General features: G+C 40.2%; 1 protein-coding gene across 4 annotated transcripts in view; it reads left to right on the top strand.

Moving 5' to 3' along the window:
- The window catches only part of MED13L (mediator complex subunit 13L), a 442,118-nt gene that overhangs the window by 346,189 nt on the left and 76,958 nt on the right, over positions 1-18,971 (top strand). For 3 of the 4 annotated variants that reach the window (XM_073312880.2, XM_073312882.2, XM_073312883.2), the window contains exons 8-13: positions 6,928-7,090; positions 9,994-10,098; positions 13,008-13,736; positions 15,307-15,529; positions 17,190-17,295; positions 17,771-17,895. In XM_073312880.2, coding sequence (XP_073168981.1) covers positions 6,928-7,090; positions 9,994-10,098; positions 13,008-13,736; positions 15,307-15,529; positions 17,190-17,295; positions 17,771-17,895 — 1,451 coding nt within the window. The remainder of the gene's footprint in view (positions 1-6,927; positions 7,091-9,993; positions 10,099-13,007; positions 13,737-15,306; positions 15,530-17,189; positions 17,296-17,770; positions 17,896-18,971) is intronic. The other variant, XM_073312881.2, reaches the window with a different exon arrangement.

Genomic DNA, 18,971 nt, shown 5'->3' with positions numbered 1-18,971 from the left:
TATCTAACTCATCTAAATATTCTTTAACCATTTCTTTCCCTATTTTGGCTTGCATTCCTTCATTCTGGTTGTTAATATTAATTTTATTGCGTATATGGTCACCATTAACCTTCCTAATGAACATTGAAGCAAAATAGGCTTAGCCTTCTTGATCTCATCAGTTATTGGCGCTCCTTCCCTGCTAAATTGAGGATCTATGCTTTCCTTCATCTTTCTCTGGCTCCTAGTGTATTTAAATAACTTCTTCTTGTTGCCTTTTATATTCCTTGCTAGGTATAGCTCATTTTGTGCCTTAGCCTTTCTGGTTTTATCCCTAGCTTGTGCTATTCTTTTGAACTCCTCCTTAGCGAGTCTTCCGCGTTTCCACTTTTTATACAATTCCTTTTGGATTTTGAGGTCATTATAGAGCTCTTGATGGAGCCATATCAGCCTCGTACTATTCTTCCTGACTTTCCTTGGAATTGGAATAGTTTGCAGTTGTGTCTTTAATATTGTCTCCTTGAGAAACTGCCTGATCGCTTTTATCCCATAGATTTTCTTGTCATGTGACCTTACCTACCAGTTCTCTGACTTTGTTAAAGTCTGCTTTTCTGAAGTCCAGTCACATGCTGAATGTGAGCTGTATGACAAATACAAAAAGTATAAATCTATGAATTTTTATTGTGAAGTTGTTCAGGGTTTAAAGTTTCACAGCATGGTATAGCTAAAGTTCTTACTCTATATATCATAGAATCATAGAAGATTAGGGTTGGAAGAGACCTTGGGAGGTCATCTAGTACAACCCCCTGCTTAAAGCAGGATCAACACCAACTAAATCGTCCCAGCCAGGGCTTTGTCAAGCCGGGCCTTAAAAACCTTTAAGGATGGAGATTCCACTACCTCCCTAGGTAACCCATTCCAATTCTTCACCACCCTCCTAGTGAAATAGTTTTTCCTAATATCCAACCTTGACCTCCCCCACTGCAACTTGAGACCATTGCTTCTTGTTCTGTTATCTGCCACCACTAAGAACAGCCTAGCTCCATCCTCTTTGGAACCCCCCCCCCTTTCAGGTAGTTGAAGGCTGCTATCAAATCCCCCCTCACTCTTCTCTTCTGCAGACGGAATAACCACAGTTCTCTCAACCTCTCCTCGTAAGTCACATGTCTCAGCCCCCTAACCATTTTCCTTGCCCTCCTCTGGACTCTCTCCAATTTCTCCAAATCCTTTCTGTGGGGGGGGAGGGGGACAAAACTGGACACAGTACTCTAAATGTGGCCTCACCGGTGCTAAATAGAGGGGAATAATCACTTCCCTTGATCTGCTGGCAACGCTCCTACTAATGCAGCCCAATATACCATTAGCCTTCTTGGTAACAAGGGTGCACTGTTGACTCATGTCCACTGTAATCCCCAGGTCCTTTTCTGCAGAACTGTCACTTAGCCAGTTAGTCCCCAGCCGGTAGCAGTGCATGGGATTCTTCCGTCCTAAGTGCAGGACTCTGCACTTGTCCTTGTTAAACCACATCAGATTTCTTTTGGCCCAATCCTCCAATTTGTCTAGTCACTCTGGACCCTATCCCTACCCTCCAGTGTATCTACTTCTCCCACCAGCTTAGTGTCACACGCAAACTTGCTAAGATTCAATCCATCCCATCCTCCAGATCATTAATGAAGATGTTGAACAAAACTGGCCTTAGGCCCTGTGGCACTCTGACCAGCTGCCAACTAGACACTGAGCCGTTGATTGTTACCCGTTGAGCCTGATGATCTAGCCAGCTTTCGATCCACCTTATAGTCCATTCATCCAGTCCATACTTTTTTAACTTGCTGGCAAGAATACTGTTGGAGACCATATCAAAAGCTTTGATAAAGTCAAGATATATCACGTCCACCGCTTTCCCCATATCCACAGAGCCAGTTATCTCATCATAGAAGGCAGTCAGGTTGGTCAAGCATGACTTGTTCGTGGTGAATCCATGTTGACTGTTCCTGATCACCTTCCTCTCCTTCATGTGCTTCAAAATTGATTCCTTGAGGGCCTGCTCCATGATTTTTCCAGGGACTGAGGTGAGGCTGACTGATCTGTAGTTCCCCAGATTCTCCTTCTTCCCTTTTTTAAAGATGGGAACTATAGCTGCCTTTTTCCAATCATCCAGGACCTCCCTCAATTGCCACGAGTTTTCAAAATAATGGCCAATGGCTCTGCAATCACATCAGCCAACTCCCTCAGCACCCTCAAATCCATTAGATCTGGACCCATGGACTTGTGCATGTCCAGCTTTTCTAAATAGTCCTTAACTTGTTCTTTCACCACTGAGGGCTGCTCACCTCCTCCCCATACTGTGCTGCCCAGAGCAGCAGTCTGGGAGCTGACCTTGTCTGCGAAGATCGAGGGGGAAAAAAGCATTAAGTACTTCAACTTTTTCCACATCATCTGTCACTAGGTTGCCTCCCCCATTCGGTAAGGGTCCCACACTTTCCCTGATCTCCTTCTTGTTAACATACCTGTAGAAATTCTTCTTGTTACCCTTCACATCCCTTGCTAGCTGCAACTCCAATTGTGCTTTGGCCTTCCTGATTACACCCCTGCATGCTCGAACAATATTTTTATACTCCTCTCTAGTCATCTGTCCAAATTTCCACTTCTTATAAGTTTCCTTTTTGTGTTTAAGCTCACTGAAGATTTTTCTGTTAAGCCAAGCTGGTTGCCTGCTGTATTTGCTATTCTTTCTGCACATTGGGATGGTTTGTCCCTGTAACCTCAATAAGGCTTCTTTAAAATACAGCCAGCTCTCCTGGACTCCTTTCCCCCTCATATTAGCCTCACAGGGGATCCTGCTCATCACTTCCCTGAGGGAGTCAGTCTGCTTCTCTGAAGTCCAGGGTCTGTATTCTGCTGATCTCCTTTCTTCCTTTTGTCAAGATCCTGAACTCGACCATCTCATATGAGTACTGTGTATCTTTATACCGTGTATATGTGCATGTTTATAGGTGTGTTTATGTGCTCTTCTGAACCTATATGCATATACACACGTATCACTAAGTAGTTTAAATAGTTTGGGGTTGGGGGGTATATGGTATAACCTCATATCTCAATTAACTGTAATATCCTGTTTATATATATATATATATATCTTACCATATATATGAGTCAATTTTCTGACTCTTCATTTGAATCTCTGTGTGGCAAACAGCGTCTACATTTTTGGATCCAAATTTTGCTGTGCACAGATTCAAAAGTAGAAACAGATAATAGACTCTGATATACAGTAAGATACAAGTATAGTCTTTTGAGTTGGGTGTTTTTGTAGGTGATGTGCCATCTAAAAATAGAGCTAAAGTTTGGTTTAATTTTTAAAAAGTTAAGTATTCTAAAATAGTAAGATACAATGCAAATGAACTAGGAGATGAAGGAGATGATTGGCTGAGTTAGCTGAGATGTCACAAGTAATCTCACTAGCTAAAAATGAGCTGTTCATAGGCAACAGCCAAAAGAAATGGAAGTAAGAATGAGGGAGCAGTATAGTGATACTTTGGGCTTTGCATAAGGCAAGAGAGAGAGGAAGGAGTTGAGGAAGGCAGAAAAAAAGAAAGAAAGATAGATAGATAGATGAAGATCGCCTACCGGCCTAGAGTGTGAGTATGTGTCTCATGGTAAAAAAATCTACAAAGTAAACAAACTAAGTTTTGACTGGCTAGCTGTTGACTGAAACAGGACCACAGCCGTAAATAGATGCACCTCATCACAGGGTATCTCTGATGGTACAGTATATTTAGAAAGAAAGGATTTGTAAGATAGGGAGTACATTAGTGTCATGTAATAGGAGAGAGAGAGAGATTTGCAGCATGTGGGAAATAATGAAGTAAAAAAAGGCATAAAGAATAAAGTAAATAAATAATATTAAAGTAAAAGAAAAGCCTTCTAAGTATATATTTATAACTCTTTAAGATCCTAAATTATAATCAGGGTAGTTAGACTTATTTATATGCAGTCTTAAAACACAACAGTGGAAAATCATTTTCTCTTTCCTTACGTTCCAGAACTTGAGTTCAGGATTCTGTGCTTCTTGTGAGAGAGTTAATGCCACCCCAGATGCTAAAAATTGAGTAAAAAATACAGCTACCTGCTCTGGTTATTTTTAAGGGTTTGATGAGTGGCCTGTTTTTCCAAGAAGTACACAGAATTCAGATGTAGATGAAAATACCTTTAAATGTATTTTTAAAATATATATTTGATATGCTACAATGTGCCCAGGTTCTCTTAATGCTTTAAAATGTTGAACAATTACTGTATCTTTTAAGCATTGAAGTTCCCCGTTAAACACAGAGTATCTCAGGAGTTCTAAGCATGTTTTGCATAACAATTAAATTGATAAGTGAATGTGAGGGGCAGAAGCCGTAAAAATTAAGGAAAATTTTAATTTAGTCCAAGCTGTCAACGGTGGTTACTGCTAGAGCTCTGAGAGTAAATATGACTCTGCAAACGATGATAGCGATGCTTCAGCAAATGGAAGCAACATCGCATTATTAAAAAATGTTTAAATCATATCGTAAAACAAGTGCTAAAGGATATAGAGAATGGGATTTTAAGTTCATAGGAAGAAGTTACCCTTGGGATTGCAAAGTGACCTCTAGTAACTTTTGGCATTTACTCCATTATCTGTCAGGTTTTTATAGTATTTTTCAACCCTTTAGGCAGTAATTTTCCACTATAAATTTCAGTTTCAGTGAATGAAACAAATCAGTTTTGATTATTTACGTATAGGCACTAATATATATATCCTATCTAGGCACACACCATATAGTCAACAATATGCAACAGGCTTCTAAAAATGCACTGCAAAATGTTGAAGCATATCAAGTCATACGCTCAAGTGTAGAGTTTGTGTACTGATAACCTGGCCACTAGTGCCTCATAATAGTTGTAACTGTGTAATTTTTGGATCTTGTTGGTATTATGACAGAGTACACCAGTACCAGAGTGTGGTTTATGAAAATGTATTCTGACAACAGCGGCAGAATGAATTTGCTAACCTTGAAGGGTTAATCCAGTTTAATTCAGTCAAGATACTTTTCATCACAGATCTGTCAAGTTCAAAAACAACATTATGATGTATTCCAAACAAGCAAAATACATTAGTACAGCCACGAACTTTAGTGCAGGGGTGGGCAAACTGCAGCATGCGGGCATTTTAATCCGACCATTGAGCTCCTCCTGGGGACCAGGGTCTGGGGCTTGCCCCGCTCCAGTGCTCCAGCCGGGGAGCAGGATCGGGGGCTGCTTTGCGCGGCTCCCGGAAGCAGCGGCATGTCCCCCCTTCGGTTCCTATGCATAAGGGCAGTCAGGGGGCTGTGCTCCGCATGCTGCCCGTGCCCCAAGCACCACCCCCGCAGCTCCCTTTGGAGGGGCGGCACCTGCGGATGGGCAGCACACAGCAAAGCCACCTGGCCGCACCTCCGGATAGGAGCTGGAGGGGGGGCATGTCGCTGCTTCTGGGAGCTGCTTGAGGTAAGTGCCGCCCGGAGCCTGCACCCCCGAGCCACACACCCCTGCCCCAGCCCTCTGAACCCCTCAGTCCCAGCCTGGAGCATCCTCCCGCACCCTGAACTCCTCATTTCTGGCCCCACCCCAGAGTCTTCACCCCCTCCTGCACCGCAACCCCAATTTTGTGAGCATTCATGGCCTGCCATACAATTTCTATACCCAGATGTGGCCATTGGGCCAAAAAGTTTGCCCACCCCTGCTTTAGTGAGTCAGGGAATGCTTTGATTTTAATGATTGCTGCTGTTCCAGTCACTTCCTTTAAGAATAGAGAAACAAAAAACAATATCTGAACTTACTAGAGAGACATGCAATTACCAGGAATCGTACAGGAAACTGAGTTAAAAAACCTGTAGACAAAGTAGCACTGTAACTTGCAAACCAAATTATAGAGAGAAACCGGTAGATTTCTTTCTTTTGATATAGTGAAGTGGTGACTATTTTCAGTGTTTTATTGCTAAGGCTTCTTAAATTGTGTCAGACATAAGGACAAACAGTTCTGTACGAGATTTGACCTTGTTAAAAGCTTCCTATCATTACCTTCTTTGCTAGCCTGAACATAGAGGGTAGTGTTATGCATCTAACAGGCTAAATGAACTTACAGCTCCCTCTGCTGTTCCCGTCTGTGTTTTAAAACTGACTATATTAGGGTCTCAGACTATCCAAACAGCTCTCTCAATGAACAACAGAAACATTTGCTCATACTGTGAGTAACAAGGTTTTACTCCACTGGTGAAAAGAAATGAAGTGCAAAATAAAAATCATAATCCTTCAGTGGTGGTGATTGCAAATCAAGCACAGAAAGAAAATGAGAGTGAAAATTCCATCCCCAAATGTGAGCAAGTATTATCACTTAATAATTCATTCATGTCTTTGCCTCTTGTGTTAAAACTTCCTTCTTCTCTTTGTATCAATGCATGTTTAGTACACATGGTGCAAATAAACAGTCTGGTGTATTTTAATACTGTAGATGCCTTTTCTTATAAAACCATGTATCTTGTGACCAGTTGTTGTTTTAATAAGACCACGAAAGATTCTGTAAGTTAAATTAGCCAGCAACAGTGAAAAACTACATCACACAGTTCCACTCTCTAGTGCCATCTCTGCTATGCTGGCACAAATTTTGCTTGTAGCTCTAGTTTACTGATCTGTTCATAGCTGGTGACTTAAACTGGACTAGTTTGCTGGTTCATAGCTGGTGACTAAACTGGACTAGTCCCTTCATCAGGAGGTTATCTAGTCTTAAACTGCCCGAAGCTTTTATTAGTGAACACAAGCATTTGTAAACTCATCAACCTATAAGTTGAAAAGCCCTTTCAGAACAATCTAATGTTATAGCTGCTGTTACTCTTGTCTACAATACTGTTTGATTTTTTTCATTTACATGTTGTTATTTTTTTGCAGGTGAAAGTGGAGGTACTCAGAGCTCTGTCAGCCATTCAGCTTCACAGGAGGGGGCAGTCACTCTGCACAGTCCAAAGAAATCAGGGAAGATTCCTCCAAAATTCCACAATCATATGGTCCACAGAGTCTGGAAGGAATGCATTCTCAACAGGTCACAGTCCAAGTAAGGGAGTAATTCTGCTCATGTTCTTTATTAATAATAGTACAGCTGTCACACTTAAAAACTTGCTAGTTTTGCCGTAGATGCTACCTCATTATTTCCTGTACCTCGCTATTTAAAGTGACTCATGCAAGGTAATGTTATCTCAGACAATTTCCAATTGTTTTAGCTTGAGAACAAGTAATAGTGACAATAATGGTGTCTATTCACTTGTTTAGCTCATTTCACCTCTGGCTGTCTGAGCTTTACACATGTAGCCAAATTCTGCTCTTGGTTACTCACGCGCTACTACATTACTTCACATTAGAAATACAAAATTACTAGGTCTGGAGGGTAGATGACCAAAGGACAAATAGCCTGCTAAAGTTTGTATTTTTAACATTATATATATTTATAGATGTAAACATTTGGAAGGATATATTTGTGTTTGGCAGGATATAACTCAGACTTGCATGGTGCATGGTGGAGCATTGCTATTAGTGGACTAGCTTTTCATTTCTGGAGGTTTAAAATATCTCACAATGGGATGATGTACAGATGTTCCAACAAGTTTTACCTCTGTTATTTCCATGTAATTTCCTCACTGCATTCAGAAACGTTGTTCAATGGGCCAATTTTAATTGTTACATGTATTGCCTGCCCTTTGATTTTTTTTGCTCAAACTCCAGATATAGGCTATGTGATACCCCTTTGTGGATCAAGCATAAATTTTCATATTTGGCTGAGGTAAAGACTGTTATATGCAAAATTCTGAGGCATAGGTGAAGGCATAGGGCGTGGCATAGATTTCATAGAATCATAGAATATCAGGGTTGGAAGGGACCTCAGGAGGTTATCTAGTCCAACCCCCTGCTCAAAGCAGGACCAATCCCCAACTAAATCATCCCAGCCAGGGCTTTGTCAAGCCTGACCTTAAAGACTTCTAAGGAAGGAGATTCAACCACCTCCCTAGGTAATGCATTCCAGTGTTTCACCACCCTCCTAGTGAAAAAGTTTTTCCTAATATTCAACCTAAACCTCCCCCACTGCAACTTGAGACCATTACTCCTTCTGTCATCAGCTACCACTGAGAACAGTCTAGAGCCATCCTCTTTGGAACCCCCTTTCAGGTAGTTGAAAGCAGCTATCAAATCCCCCCTCATTCTTCTCTTCCGCAGACTAAACAATCCTAGTTCCCTCAGCCTCTCCTCATAAGTCATGTGTTCCAGTCCCCTAATCATTTTTGTTGCCCTCCGCTGGACGTTTTCCAATTTTTCCACATCCTTCTTGTAGTGTGGGGCCCCAAACTGGACACAGTACTCCAGATGAGGCCTCACCAATGTCGAATAGAGGGGAACGATCACGTCCCTCGATCTGCTGGCAATGCCCCTACGTATACATCCCAAAATGCCATTGGCCTTCTTGGCAACAAGAGCACACTGTTGACTCATATCCAGCTTCTCATCCACTGTAACCCCTAGGTCCTTTTCTGCAGAACTGCTGCCGAGCCATTCGGTCCCTAGTCTGTAGTGGTGCATGGGATTCTTCCGTCCTAAGTGCAGGACTCTGTACTTGTCCTTGTTGAACCTCATCAGATTTCTTTTGGCCCGGTCCTCTAATTTGTCTAGGGCCCTCTGTATCCTATCCCTACCCTCCAGCATATCTACCTCTCCTCCCAGTTTAGTGTCCTCTGCAAACTTGCTGAGGGTGCAATCCACACCATCCTCCAGATCATTTATGAAGATATTGAATAAAACCGGCCCGAGGACTGACCCTTGGGGCACTCCACTTGATAACGGCTGCCAACTGTACAAGGAGCCATTGGTCAGTACCCGTTGACCCCGACAACCTGGCCAGCTTTCTATCCACCTTATAGTCCCTTCATCCAGCCCATACTACTTTAACTTATTGGCAAGAATACTGTGGTAGACGGTGTCAAAAGCTTTGCTAAAGTCAAGGAACAACATGTCCACCGCTTTCCCCTCATCCACAGAGCCAGTTATCTCGTCATAGAAGGTAATTAGATTAGTGAGGCATGACTTGCCCTTGGTGAATCCATGCTGACTTTTCCTGATCACTTTCCTCTCCTCTAAGTGCTTCAAAATTGATTCCTTGAGGACCTGCTCCATGATTTTTCCAGGGACTGAGGTGAGGCTAACTGGCCAGTAGTTCTCAGGATCCTCCTTCTTCCCTTTTTTAAAAATGAGCACTACATTAGCCTTTTTCCAGTCGTCCGGGACCTCCCCCGATCACCATGATTTTTCAAAGATAATGGCCAATGGCTCTGCAATCTCATCCGCCAACTCCTTTAGCACTCTCGGATGCAGCACATCTGGCCTCATGGACTTGTGCTCGTCCAGCTTTTCTAAATAGTCCCGAACCACTTCTTTCTTCACAGAGGGCTGGTCACCTCCTCCCAATGCTGTGCTGCCCAGTGCAGCAGTCTGGGAGCTGACCTTGTTCGTGAAGACAGAGGCAAAAAAAGCATTGAGTACATTAGCTTTTTCCACATCCTCTGTCACTAGGTTGCCTCCCTCATTCAGTAAGGGGCCCACACTTTCCTTGACTTTCTTCTTGTTGCTAACATACCTGAAGAAACCCTTCTTGTTACTCTTAACATCTCTTGCTTGCTGCAATTCCAGGTGTGATTTGGCCTTCCTGATTTCACTCCTGCATGCCCGAGCAATATTTTTATACTCTTCCCTGGTCATTTGTCCAATCTTCCACTTCTTGTAAGCTTCTTTTTTGTGTTTAAGGTCAGCAAGGATTTCACTGTTAAGCCAAGCTGGTTGCCTGCCATATTTACTATTCTTTCTACACATTTGTTTGAGAAATATACAAATGTCAACAAGATCTACAGTTTATTAATAAAATGACATTATGTATGAGGTGATCATTTCCATAATATTTATTTTTATTCCCATTAGGAGGAGTCAGATTACTACTTCAAATCTGGAGGAAGAAGTCCCAAGCAACACTGTTTCTTGGAATTTTGTGGATCCGGTCCAAAGAGTCAGTTGTTCTTGTTCCAGGTAAGTAGAAAAGAGAAGAATTATTGTGTCAGGTTGAATGAGGCCTGCAAAGTTCATGCACAATATAAAATTATATGTAGAGTCACTACACAACAAGCAGGCATGCTTTATAGAAAATAAAAGGCAAGATCGTCAGCTGGTGGAAATCACTCTCGTTGCATCAATTTACACCAGCTGAGGATCTGGCCTGCTATCTTCTAATGATTTGTAGGGAAGTGACAGGAATGTAATTTACTCTTGTCACCACTGTACGGTACCTGAGCTGTTTTATTCTAACTCAGCTGTATCTCTTTAATAAATTCAGTTGATGTTTTTAAAATCAGGGTTTGTCTTATTTTCTGGAGCTTTTTTCCTGTGCAAACTATTATATTTAAATATTAAAAATCTAAGAAATTATTAATTGGTTGCTCAGATGTACAGTATTTAGTGTCTTTTCTTCTACTGTCTAGCTGTTTTTCAGAATTTAAAAATAGATGATATAATAGAAGTGATTACAAAACCGTACTTAGCAAATCTGTTTTAAATCTTGACATAACTAGTATAGTTTAATTAAAGTAAAATGTGATGGAAAAAAGCGCATCAAGCAAAATATATTTCAGGATTTTGTTTGGAAGTGATTTAGTTTGAATCAAGTGAAAATCAGCAGGTCTAAAGTTTAAAAAATTCCATGCATCTCAGAACATGACTAGAGCAGTGCTTCCAATAGAATGGGCGAGGACACACACGGACTTTTGCAGAGTTCCATACGGTCTGCATAAAGTCTTCATTCAAAAATGCATATGAGATGGCTCCTACATATGCCCACAGTCTTTTAAAACTATTCTGTGTTAAATTAAAGAGAGCAAGATCTAACACTGGCAATCCTGTAACTTTCAGGTAGAACATCATTGACTCCTCCATTTTGCAGCATCGAAAAATGTGGAGGAGAGAGGAAAGAGCATATATGAATTTAGACACCTAACTTATCTTCAGATTTTCTTTCTTCCAAGTTACTGCTTTTAAGATTTAGTGGAGTTGTTTCCATCGTCATGGAAAGTGTACTATGCAATGCTGTCTCTTAGCTTTTGAGGTGGAATGCCATAGTCCACCACGTTTTTGAGCGATAGGGTTATCATAAGCAAAATAATCTGTTTAAATTTACTAGTGCTGCTTATGAAATCAATGAAGTGATTAGCTCAGGAATTCAGAGCACCTGGAAGCATTTTGGCAGGAAATTTTTGCACAAGTTTATATAGTTTGGAGAGAAAGTGTGGAGAGTACAAATAGAATAATCTGGCTGTTACATGGTAGTAGCACACTGAGTGTGAGGAGTTCTGTGTTTCAGTAGGAACATAGGCACATAACCAGGATAGGTTCATTACTTATTAAAAGTTAGCTTCACAGTCTGTAATCTTGGGAATGGTAGAGGATCATGGTGGTAAACCTTTAGAAACAAAAAGGAAAGACCTAAGTATAAAGACTCCATTGCAAGGAGCAAAAATGTAAGAACATCCCTTTTGTAAGTGTAGACATGAGTAAAGTTGACCTGTCAGTAAGGTTGCCTGTTTGAGTTAGTTGTAGTTGGTTTGTTTTGTCTCTATGATAACAAACATTTTGAAATGTTGCTACTCCAAGTTTTCTGGTCTGTAAATGACAGTTGTGTAATCTCTGTGCAATATGATTTGTATTTCATTGCCTACTAGCACTCTTCCAGTAATGGAGAATACTTATCTCAATCAGGATTTTTTTTTTGCAGTTTGTTTATAATCTTTCGTTGTCTTTTAATCTTTTATGAAATATAATATCTACAGAGATATTTACATTTTTGGATGAATTTCCTGAACTTTAGTTCCCATGAAAGCTGTCAGCTCATAGTACAAACTAGATCCACATGCAGTGTGGGCAAGTACTCTGCAATTTTGCATGCACAACTAATTCAGTGCATTTCCCTCCTAATTTTCAATGTTTGTAATGCCCCAGCCCTGAACTTCTTCTAAGGTGAGATAGTCAATTGTACCAAATGTTTATAATAATTTTGTAATGAAATATGTACTAGTGCCAGCCAGAAATCATCAGCCCCTCCAGCCTTTATTTTAAATTTGATTTGAATCTCCTTTAACCAAAGTGTACAGTGCATTAACCCACTGTACTACCTACCAGCCATGTAACTATATTATCAGAAAGGTTATCATGTAATGCAGAGGAAGCTATCACAAGGTCTTCACAGACTGTCTCAGAGACAATGAAAACACCATTTAATGGCTGCAACATCTAGGTTATTGAATTTCTTTCCTGTGCTTCCAATTTTAAAAGATATTGGATTGCTGTAGCACAAGATGTCTTAGAGTTTAAAGCCACTATCAATACAAAAATTCATAGTTGCGGGGGGGGAGGTTTTGGACTGTGTAAAATATTCAGCAATTGATGAGTATGGCACAAACACCTCTTATTTGGCATGAGTGCCTGCTCCCTCTCCCAGTCTGGAGGAAAAATGGCATGAAAGCAGCCTGCTGTGCATTGCATCTGTGAGCACAGCTAAAACACACAATATGGTATCATTCCCGACACATGCTCCAGAATGTACAGGGAGAGCAGTCGTGCTTCAGTATTGTTGTGAAGAAAAGCAGCTCTTCAGTGGTGAAGACAATAATACTTGGTATTTCTATCTTGTCTTCCACCTGAGAACGTCAAACAAATGTTAATTCTTTCTCCTAGAACACTGCATGTGTGAGATAGATGTCATTATCCCCATTTTGCAGACAGGGACACTGAAGCAGAGAGAGGCTAAGTAACCCTTCCACGATCACTTTACAGTTCGCAACAGAGGCAGGAATAGAATTAAGATTTCTTGGCTCTGTGCTTTTGTTCTAACCATCAGATCATGTATCCTCACAGTTCACATGATGACTTGTTTCTAACTCCTGTTACAGGCACAAGCTTTTCAAACAGCGCTGTGCTATTGGCCCCAGCCGTCCCACAACGATATCACAGCCAGGGTTCAGTGTCGGATCATCATCCTCTTCTTCTTTGCCACCACCTGCCTCTTCTAAGCACAAAACAACAGAAAGACAGGAAAAAGGAGAGAAACTGCAAAAAAGGCCTATGATGCCATTTCACCATCGGCCCTCTGTCACTGAAGAGCTATGCATGGAACAGGACACATCAGGGCAGAAGCTGGGGTTGGTAGGGATGGAGCCCTCTTTGGAAGTCTCTAACTCCAGGAAATATGAGAAGCAGCTATCCATACCCTCCAGAAACCCAAGCAAACAAATTAATCTGAATCCCATGGATTCACCCCATTCCCCCACCTCCCCTCTGCCTCCCACACTTAGCCCCCAGCCAAGAGGTCAGGAAGCAGAACATTTGGACCCACCATCAGTTGCTGTGAACCCAGCACTTTATGGTAATGGGTTAGAACTCCAACCATTGCCCAGTCTAGATGATAGGACAGTTCTTGTTGGACAGAGGCTGCCGTTGATGGCAGAGGTCAGTGAGACAGCTTTATATTGTGGGATCATTCAAAACAATGAGTCATCAGATAAGTGGCAGAGCTATGTTCTCCCAGCAAGTGATGATCCAGAGTTCAAGCCGCCAGAGCTCCGGTATGACAGATATGATGCCAAGATGGAGGTAAATTCAGACAGCACTGCACTGAAAAGGTAAATACAATATTGAGTGACCACTGTCTTTATCAAATTACAATCAGAAAGCCAAATTCTACACTCAATTACAGCAATGCAGTTCCATTAGGTATGAAAGCTTTTGGGATTGCATTGGTGTAAACAATAGCAGAAATTTAGTCAAGAGACTAAAGATGTGGCAAAGATTTTATATGGTAGGAAAATACCTATAAACAGACATTTTAAATGACAATTCCTCACTTATTGTTCATTAAACCTGCACAATAAATATAAGAAATCAATATGTAGCATCAGTGACTCCTTCAGTTGGCACTACCATTAAAAATATAGATAGAAATGTGGAAATTTGGTATGCTTTGTCTTTGTCATTTGTGTTTTTTGTGTTGGGCAATGTAAGAGACATAATAGATTTTAAAACCTACATTAATGCAACTGTGGCAGAATTAAGATTACCTCTTACCTCTTTCATAGATTCATAGATACTAAGGTCAGAAGGGACCATTATGATCATCTAGTCCGACCTCCTGCACAACGCAGGCCACAGAATCTCACCCACCCTCTCCTGTGAAAACCTATGTCTGAGCTATTGAAGTCCTCAAATCGTGGTTTAAAGACTTCTTGTATTTAGTGGAGGGTTTTATTGTAGCTGTTCAAGATTGCAACCATAAAGTTGCATGCTTGTTGGGCTTTAACAAGAAAAAGAAAGAAAACCCCTGTTTGTGGCACTGGGGAAATTGTGGCTTGTCTAGCTCTGTAAGTTATAAAACCTCACTACTCCATATACTATATTCATAAAATCTAGTCACTGTACAACACTTTAGTAATGAAATCAGTTGTCACTAAGTACTTGATCTTGCATCACTGAAGTCAATGGGAGCATTACCATTGATTTTAATGTGTATAGCAACAAGACCTAAAACACTAACAGATTTTTTTCCCATATATGCATAAGAGAAAATATGTAATCGCTTAGATTTATTACTTTAAAAAAGGTAAATTTAACAAATTACTTTCTCAGTGAAGAATATGTGATGTATATGTAGTTTTGTCTTCAACAAAAGTTGACTTTTTTTTTAAATGGGAAAAGTGTCTTTTCCCCCACTTATGTAGCCTAAGTCTAAATGGAATTTGCACAAACTTAAAATAAAACAAAACAACACATTTTGGCTTGTGGTAAGTGGTAGCCCAGAAGGATAATTCAAGTGTTAAGTTTATATAAAATATAATTATCGGGGAGTTTTAATGTTACTTCAAACTTAACTCTAGTAGTCATTACTACAAATGATATGACAGTCTGAAATGTTACAGGTGCTTCAGGGAATTTTGATTTATCTATTTTCTACCTACAAGATTCATTCCCTTTCATTGGCCCAACATGGAAGTTGACAATACAGTGAGCAGCTGTTTAACATTAGCAGAAGGAAATGCATGCTCCAATGGACAAAAAAAAAAATGAATTTCAGCCCAACAGAGAGAGGAGTAGTACTGACTGGACTTGTTAGAGAAAAATTCATGAATCTGCAGTGTTGTTATTTTTGCCTTGTATGGAATATTTGTTTTTATAATGGCTTTTTTTCCCCTCCCACAGACTCTTAGCACAACCCAACAAGCGGTTTAAAATTTTGGAAGACAACAAACCAGTGCAGACACTGAACTATCTTGATGCCTTGCCTCTAATACAGCAGCCTGGAGAAGGCCTGGGAGATGTTAGTGATCCTTATACTTTTGAAGATGGTGACATAAAATACAGTTTCACTGGCAATAAAAAATGCAAACTGGGGACTGAGAAAGATCCTCTGAAAAAGAATAAGGTACCATATCAGATCAGGGACATGATGTTGTTATTGCATTTATTATATTCTAATAGCACCCTCCGTGCTGTACAAACATAAGACACAATGTCTTCCCCAAAGAGTGCACTAACAGGATATATCTTTGAGCACAAATTCAGTTCATACCTACCTATTCACAGAGAAAAATATTGTGTCAGTGTGACATGTCCGAGTTAGTAGTTGCTGGCTTAACCCCTTAGATCGCATTTAAACTACAAAGATATGTTTCATACTTACATACCTTCGTTTTGGCCATCACCAGAACCCAGAGTCAAACTAAGGAATAAAATCTTTCATTATGTTATATTTCTGAGGTTCCAGTGTATAGAGAAGAAGGAATTGGCTGCAATTTTTTTAGGTTCTCATCTGCAACAATCAACATATTCAGCTCACAGCAGAGCATATCTCTCTATCCTGAATTCATCTTTCTTGCCTTGAGTATGACTCATTCAGTCTTCTACTGCATGGCTTAGTAACATCAATGCTGTGTTGGTTTTGACATCTCCTCGCACCCTTCCCTCCACATAAGAGAGATCCATTTGATCACCATTCTAGGCCATCTGCTTTTAGACCTTTAGGATATTTCTCCTTCCCAGTGCTATCTCACTCCCTGTAGTGCTATCTCAGTGTCTGGCAGTTCACTTCAGTTATTTGTCTCTCTAGATAATTCCTCCACTGCAGTTCGTTGGGAGGCATATGTTCTCAGCAAATTAAGCAGTCTGCTTATCTATTTTGGCTACTCAGATAAACTGATGTATGTAGATGGGAGCCTTTGTAAATGATGGAATATCATTTCATGTTGTTCTTGATATGTAAGATAAATTATGAATGTCCGTGTTCTCTTTTTCTCCCTTTAAAGATTTTTTGAGCTCGTCAAGGTGAAGTCCTGATAGCACTAAGTAAGGTTGGGAATATAAAAGACAGTTCTGGGGCAAGCTTTCTCTTTTACCTCTCATGCCCTTCAGTCATTGCTTATAGTATGCCTGTTGTTCCAATTCGTGGACCACCCATGCCAAATTATGCAGTGGGTTTGTGATTTGGCCAGTTGGCCATTGGCACTAAGATGAGACCAACAAGCACCTTTTACCTTGTAATCAAAGTCAGGAATTGTACGAAAGTTTCCAGAGAAGGAGATATATCTTGTTAGTTAACAAGCTCAGATTGGACAAAAGACCTCAGAAGTGTTTGTTTGTACAGGATGTCTGTGAGAAATTTTTATAAATCTGATAAGGTCCTTTGGGAGCACAGCTTTAAATTTCAGAGAACATCTCTCTGCCAAACTGAACAAAACAAGTTTTGCAAAAAGTAAAATTTAATAATATCATGTTGACGTTTTTTGAAGTTCATTGTAAGTGGTAGGGTCTGAATTAATGTATGAAAGTAAATTAAACGGTAATTAGCAGCTGAGCAGTTTAACTAGCTTGTGTTAGGTATGAATCAGGGCAGTATTGAGCTTGCTTTAAAGCATTTTGCTGGAGTTTGCTGCTGCTTGGCTATTGATAAAAATAGAAAGCAGCAGTGGACTGGAAAGTCTCACATTTCATTCATTCTTTCTAATTTTTACTTTCGCCTGTGTTTCCCCACTCTTTTTACATTTAAATGATAAAATTTTCTCTGTGACTGAATTCTTTATGTATAGTCAGAAGATGGAATAGGTACCAAGGAGATCCCCACAACAGGTCATTCTACACCGGTGCCTGATGGGAAAGATGCCATGTCTATTTTCAGTTCTGCTCCTAAAGCTGGTGAGTACAAGCTTGTATGATCACTCTGTTGAAAAGAAAAGCTTCTTTTTACCTAACAGATTAAATCTCAGATCAGAATTATATTCTGAAAGCTTAACATGTAACATGAAAAATATACCTGGCTATCTATTATGAAACAAACAAAAGAATAAAAACCAGTTCAAGAGTTAATATAATTTCATATTTAGTTTGGGTTTTTTTCTGTTTATTTTACAGTAACACCAAACATTTTGGAATTTAATAAAGTTGATTAGCATCTAATTTTATTATTTTATGGTTGAGCTTCAGCATTTGACCTGAAATTTTAGTTGAAACACTAGAAGGTTATTTCTGAGGTACATTTCAAAACATGAGAACGGTTTGTAGTGATTCTTGCCTGTTTTTGAAATGATGAGTGATGACAGAGACCATGGTTTTATGTCTTTCACGTGGTCTCTCCTATTTCTTAAGCCTTTATTTCCATTGTTTTCCACAGATACCCGGCAGGATTGTGCTGCAGGCCGAGTTGGCTCTAGCAGCCTCACACAGGTGACAGATCTGGCTCCATCACTTCATGATTTAGATAATATCTTTGATAATTCTGATGAAGATGAGCTTGGCGTAAGTCTGTGCAGAGTTACACTGAGTAGCTTCTAGACAGGACTCCAGCAACCAAGGAATGATGCTTTTGGAAGCTGGGGAGGGAGCAATCATTACATGGGAATGAGAGCGATGTCAGGTAGACAGATCTACATTTATGACCAGGTAGAGTTGAGAGCAACTGGAGAAGCTGTTCAAGGATCTCCACTGGGGAGGGGAAAAGTCAGTGCGTGAAATTCTGGGATATATGGGAGGATCACACAGATAGCAGTACAGCAAATATTGTCAAAGTGGCAGAATCACAGATGATGTCCATGTGCTGTTGGGGGGAAAGGCCACTGTCGGTCACAGTATTATTATTATTTGGTGTATGCAATCTGGTCAAGCCAAGCCACAGCATTCTTATCAATGATGTTCAAGTCACAAAGACCTCCAGGAAGTTGAGTCATTTTGCATTCCTCAACAGTATTTGTCATGATTTGTGGCTGCCCACAATGGCATCATGTACTGTCTCTAAAGCACACTGAAATTCTGCTGCAACACAAATTCAGTATTTTGCTTGAGAACATTTTTTTTGTAATCTGTCAGTTACAGTCATTACAGAGACAGATTGCCAAAAATCTTCTCAAGCAACATACTCTAGTTGGACTGAAAAAAGAAAAGGAGGACTTGTGGCACCTTAGAGACTAACAAATTTATTTGAGCATAAGCTTTCGTGAGCTACAACTCACTTCATCGGATGCATGGCGGGGGGGGATTTGCGGATACAGACTAACACGGCTGCTACTCTGAACCCTGTAATTATGCAAGTAGTTGGACTGAGTATATCTAGTTTAGGAGACTCTTTAGCTTTGCATTAAAGGTTTGTGTTCGTGAGTTTTAAGGGAGATCTTGGTTTCCTTTGTAAATATCAGCTGAGAATCTAGTCCTCTCTCATGTTTGAGAAGCTACCCAAAGGAGAAAATACAATAAATCACAATATATTTCAGTAGTTCCCCGAAACAAGACTTTTTCCATTCTTTGTGCAAAAGTGAAGTGGTTATAAGAAGAATAAGTTCACCATGTACATTATATTGCTATAAAAGATAAAAGAAAGT

This window comes from Lepidochelys kempii, chromosome 15 (genome assembly GCF_965140285.1).
Source record: "Lepidochelys kempii isolate rLepKem1 chromosome 15, rLepKem1.hap1, whole genome shotgun sequence".
Classification (NCBI taxonomy): Eukaryota; Metazoa; Chordata; order Testudines; family Cheloniidae; genus Lepidochelys; species Lepidochelys kempii.
Note: the sequence above shows the minus strand (reverse complement) of the source record. Positions and strands in the feature narration are given on the sequence as shown.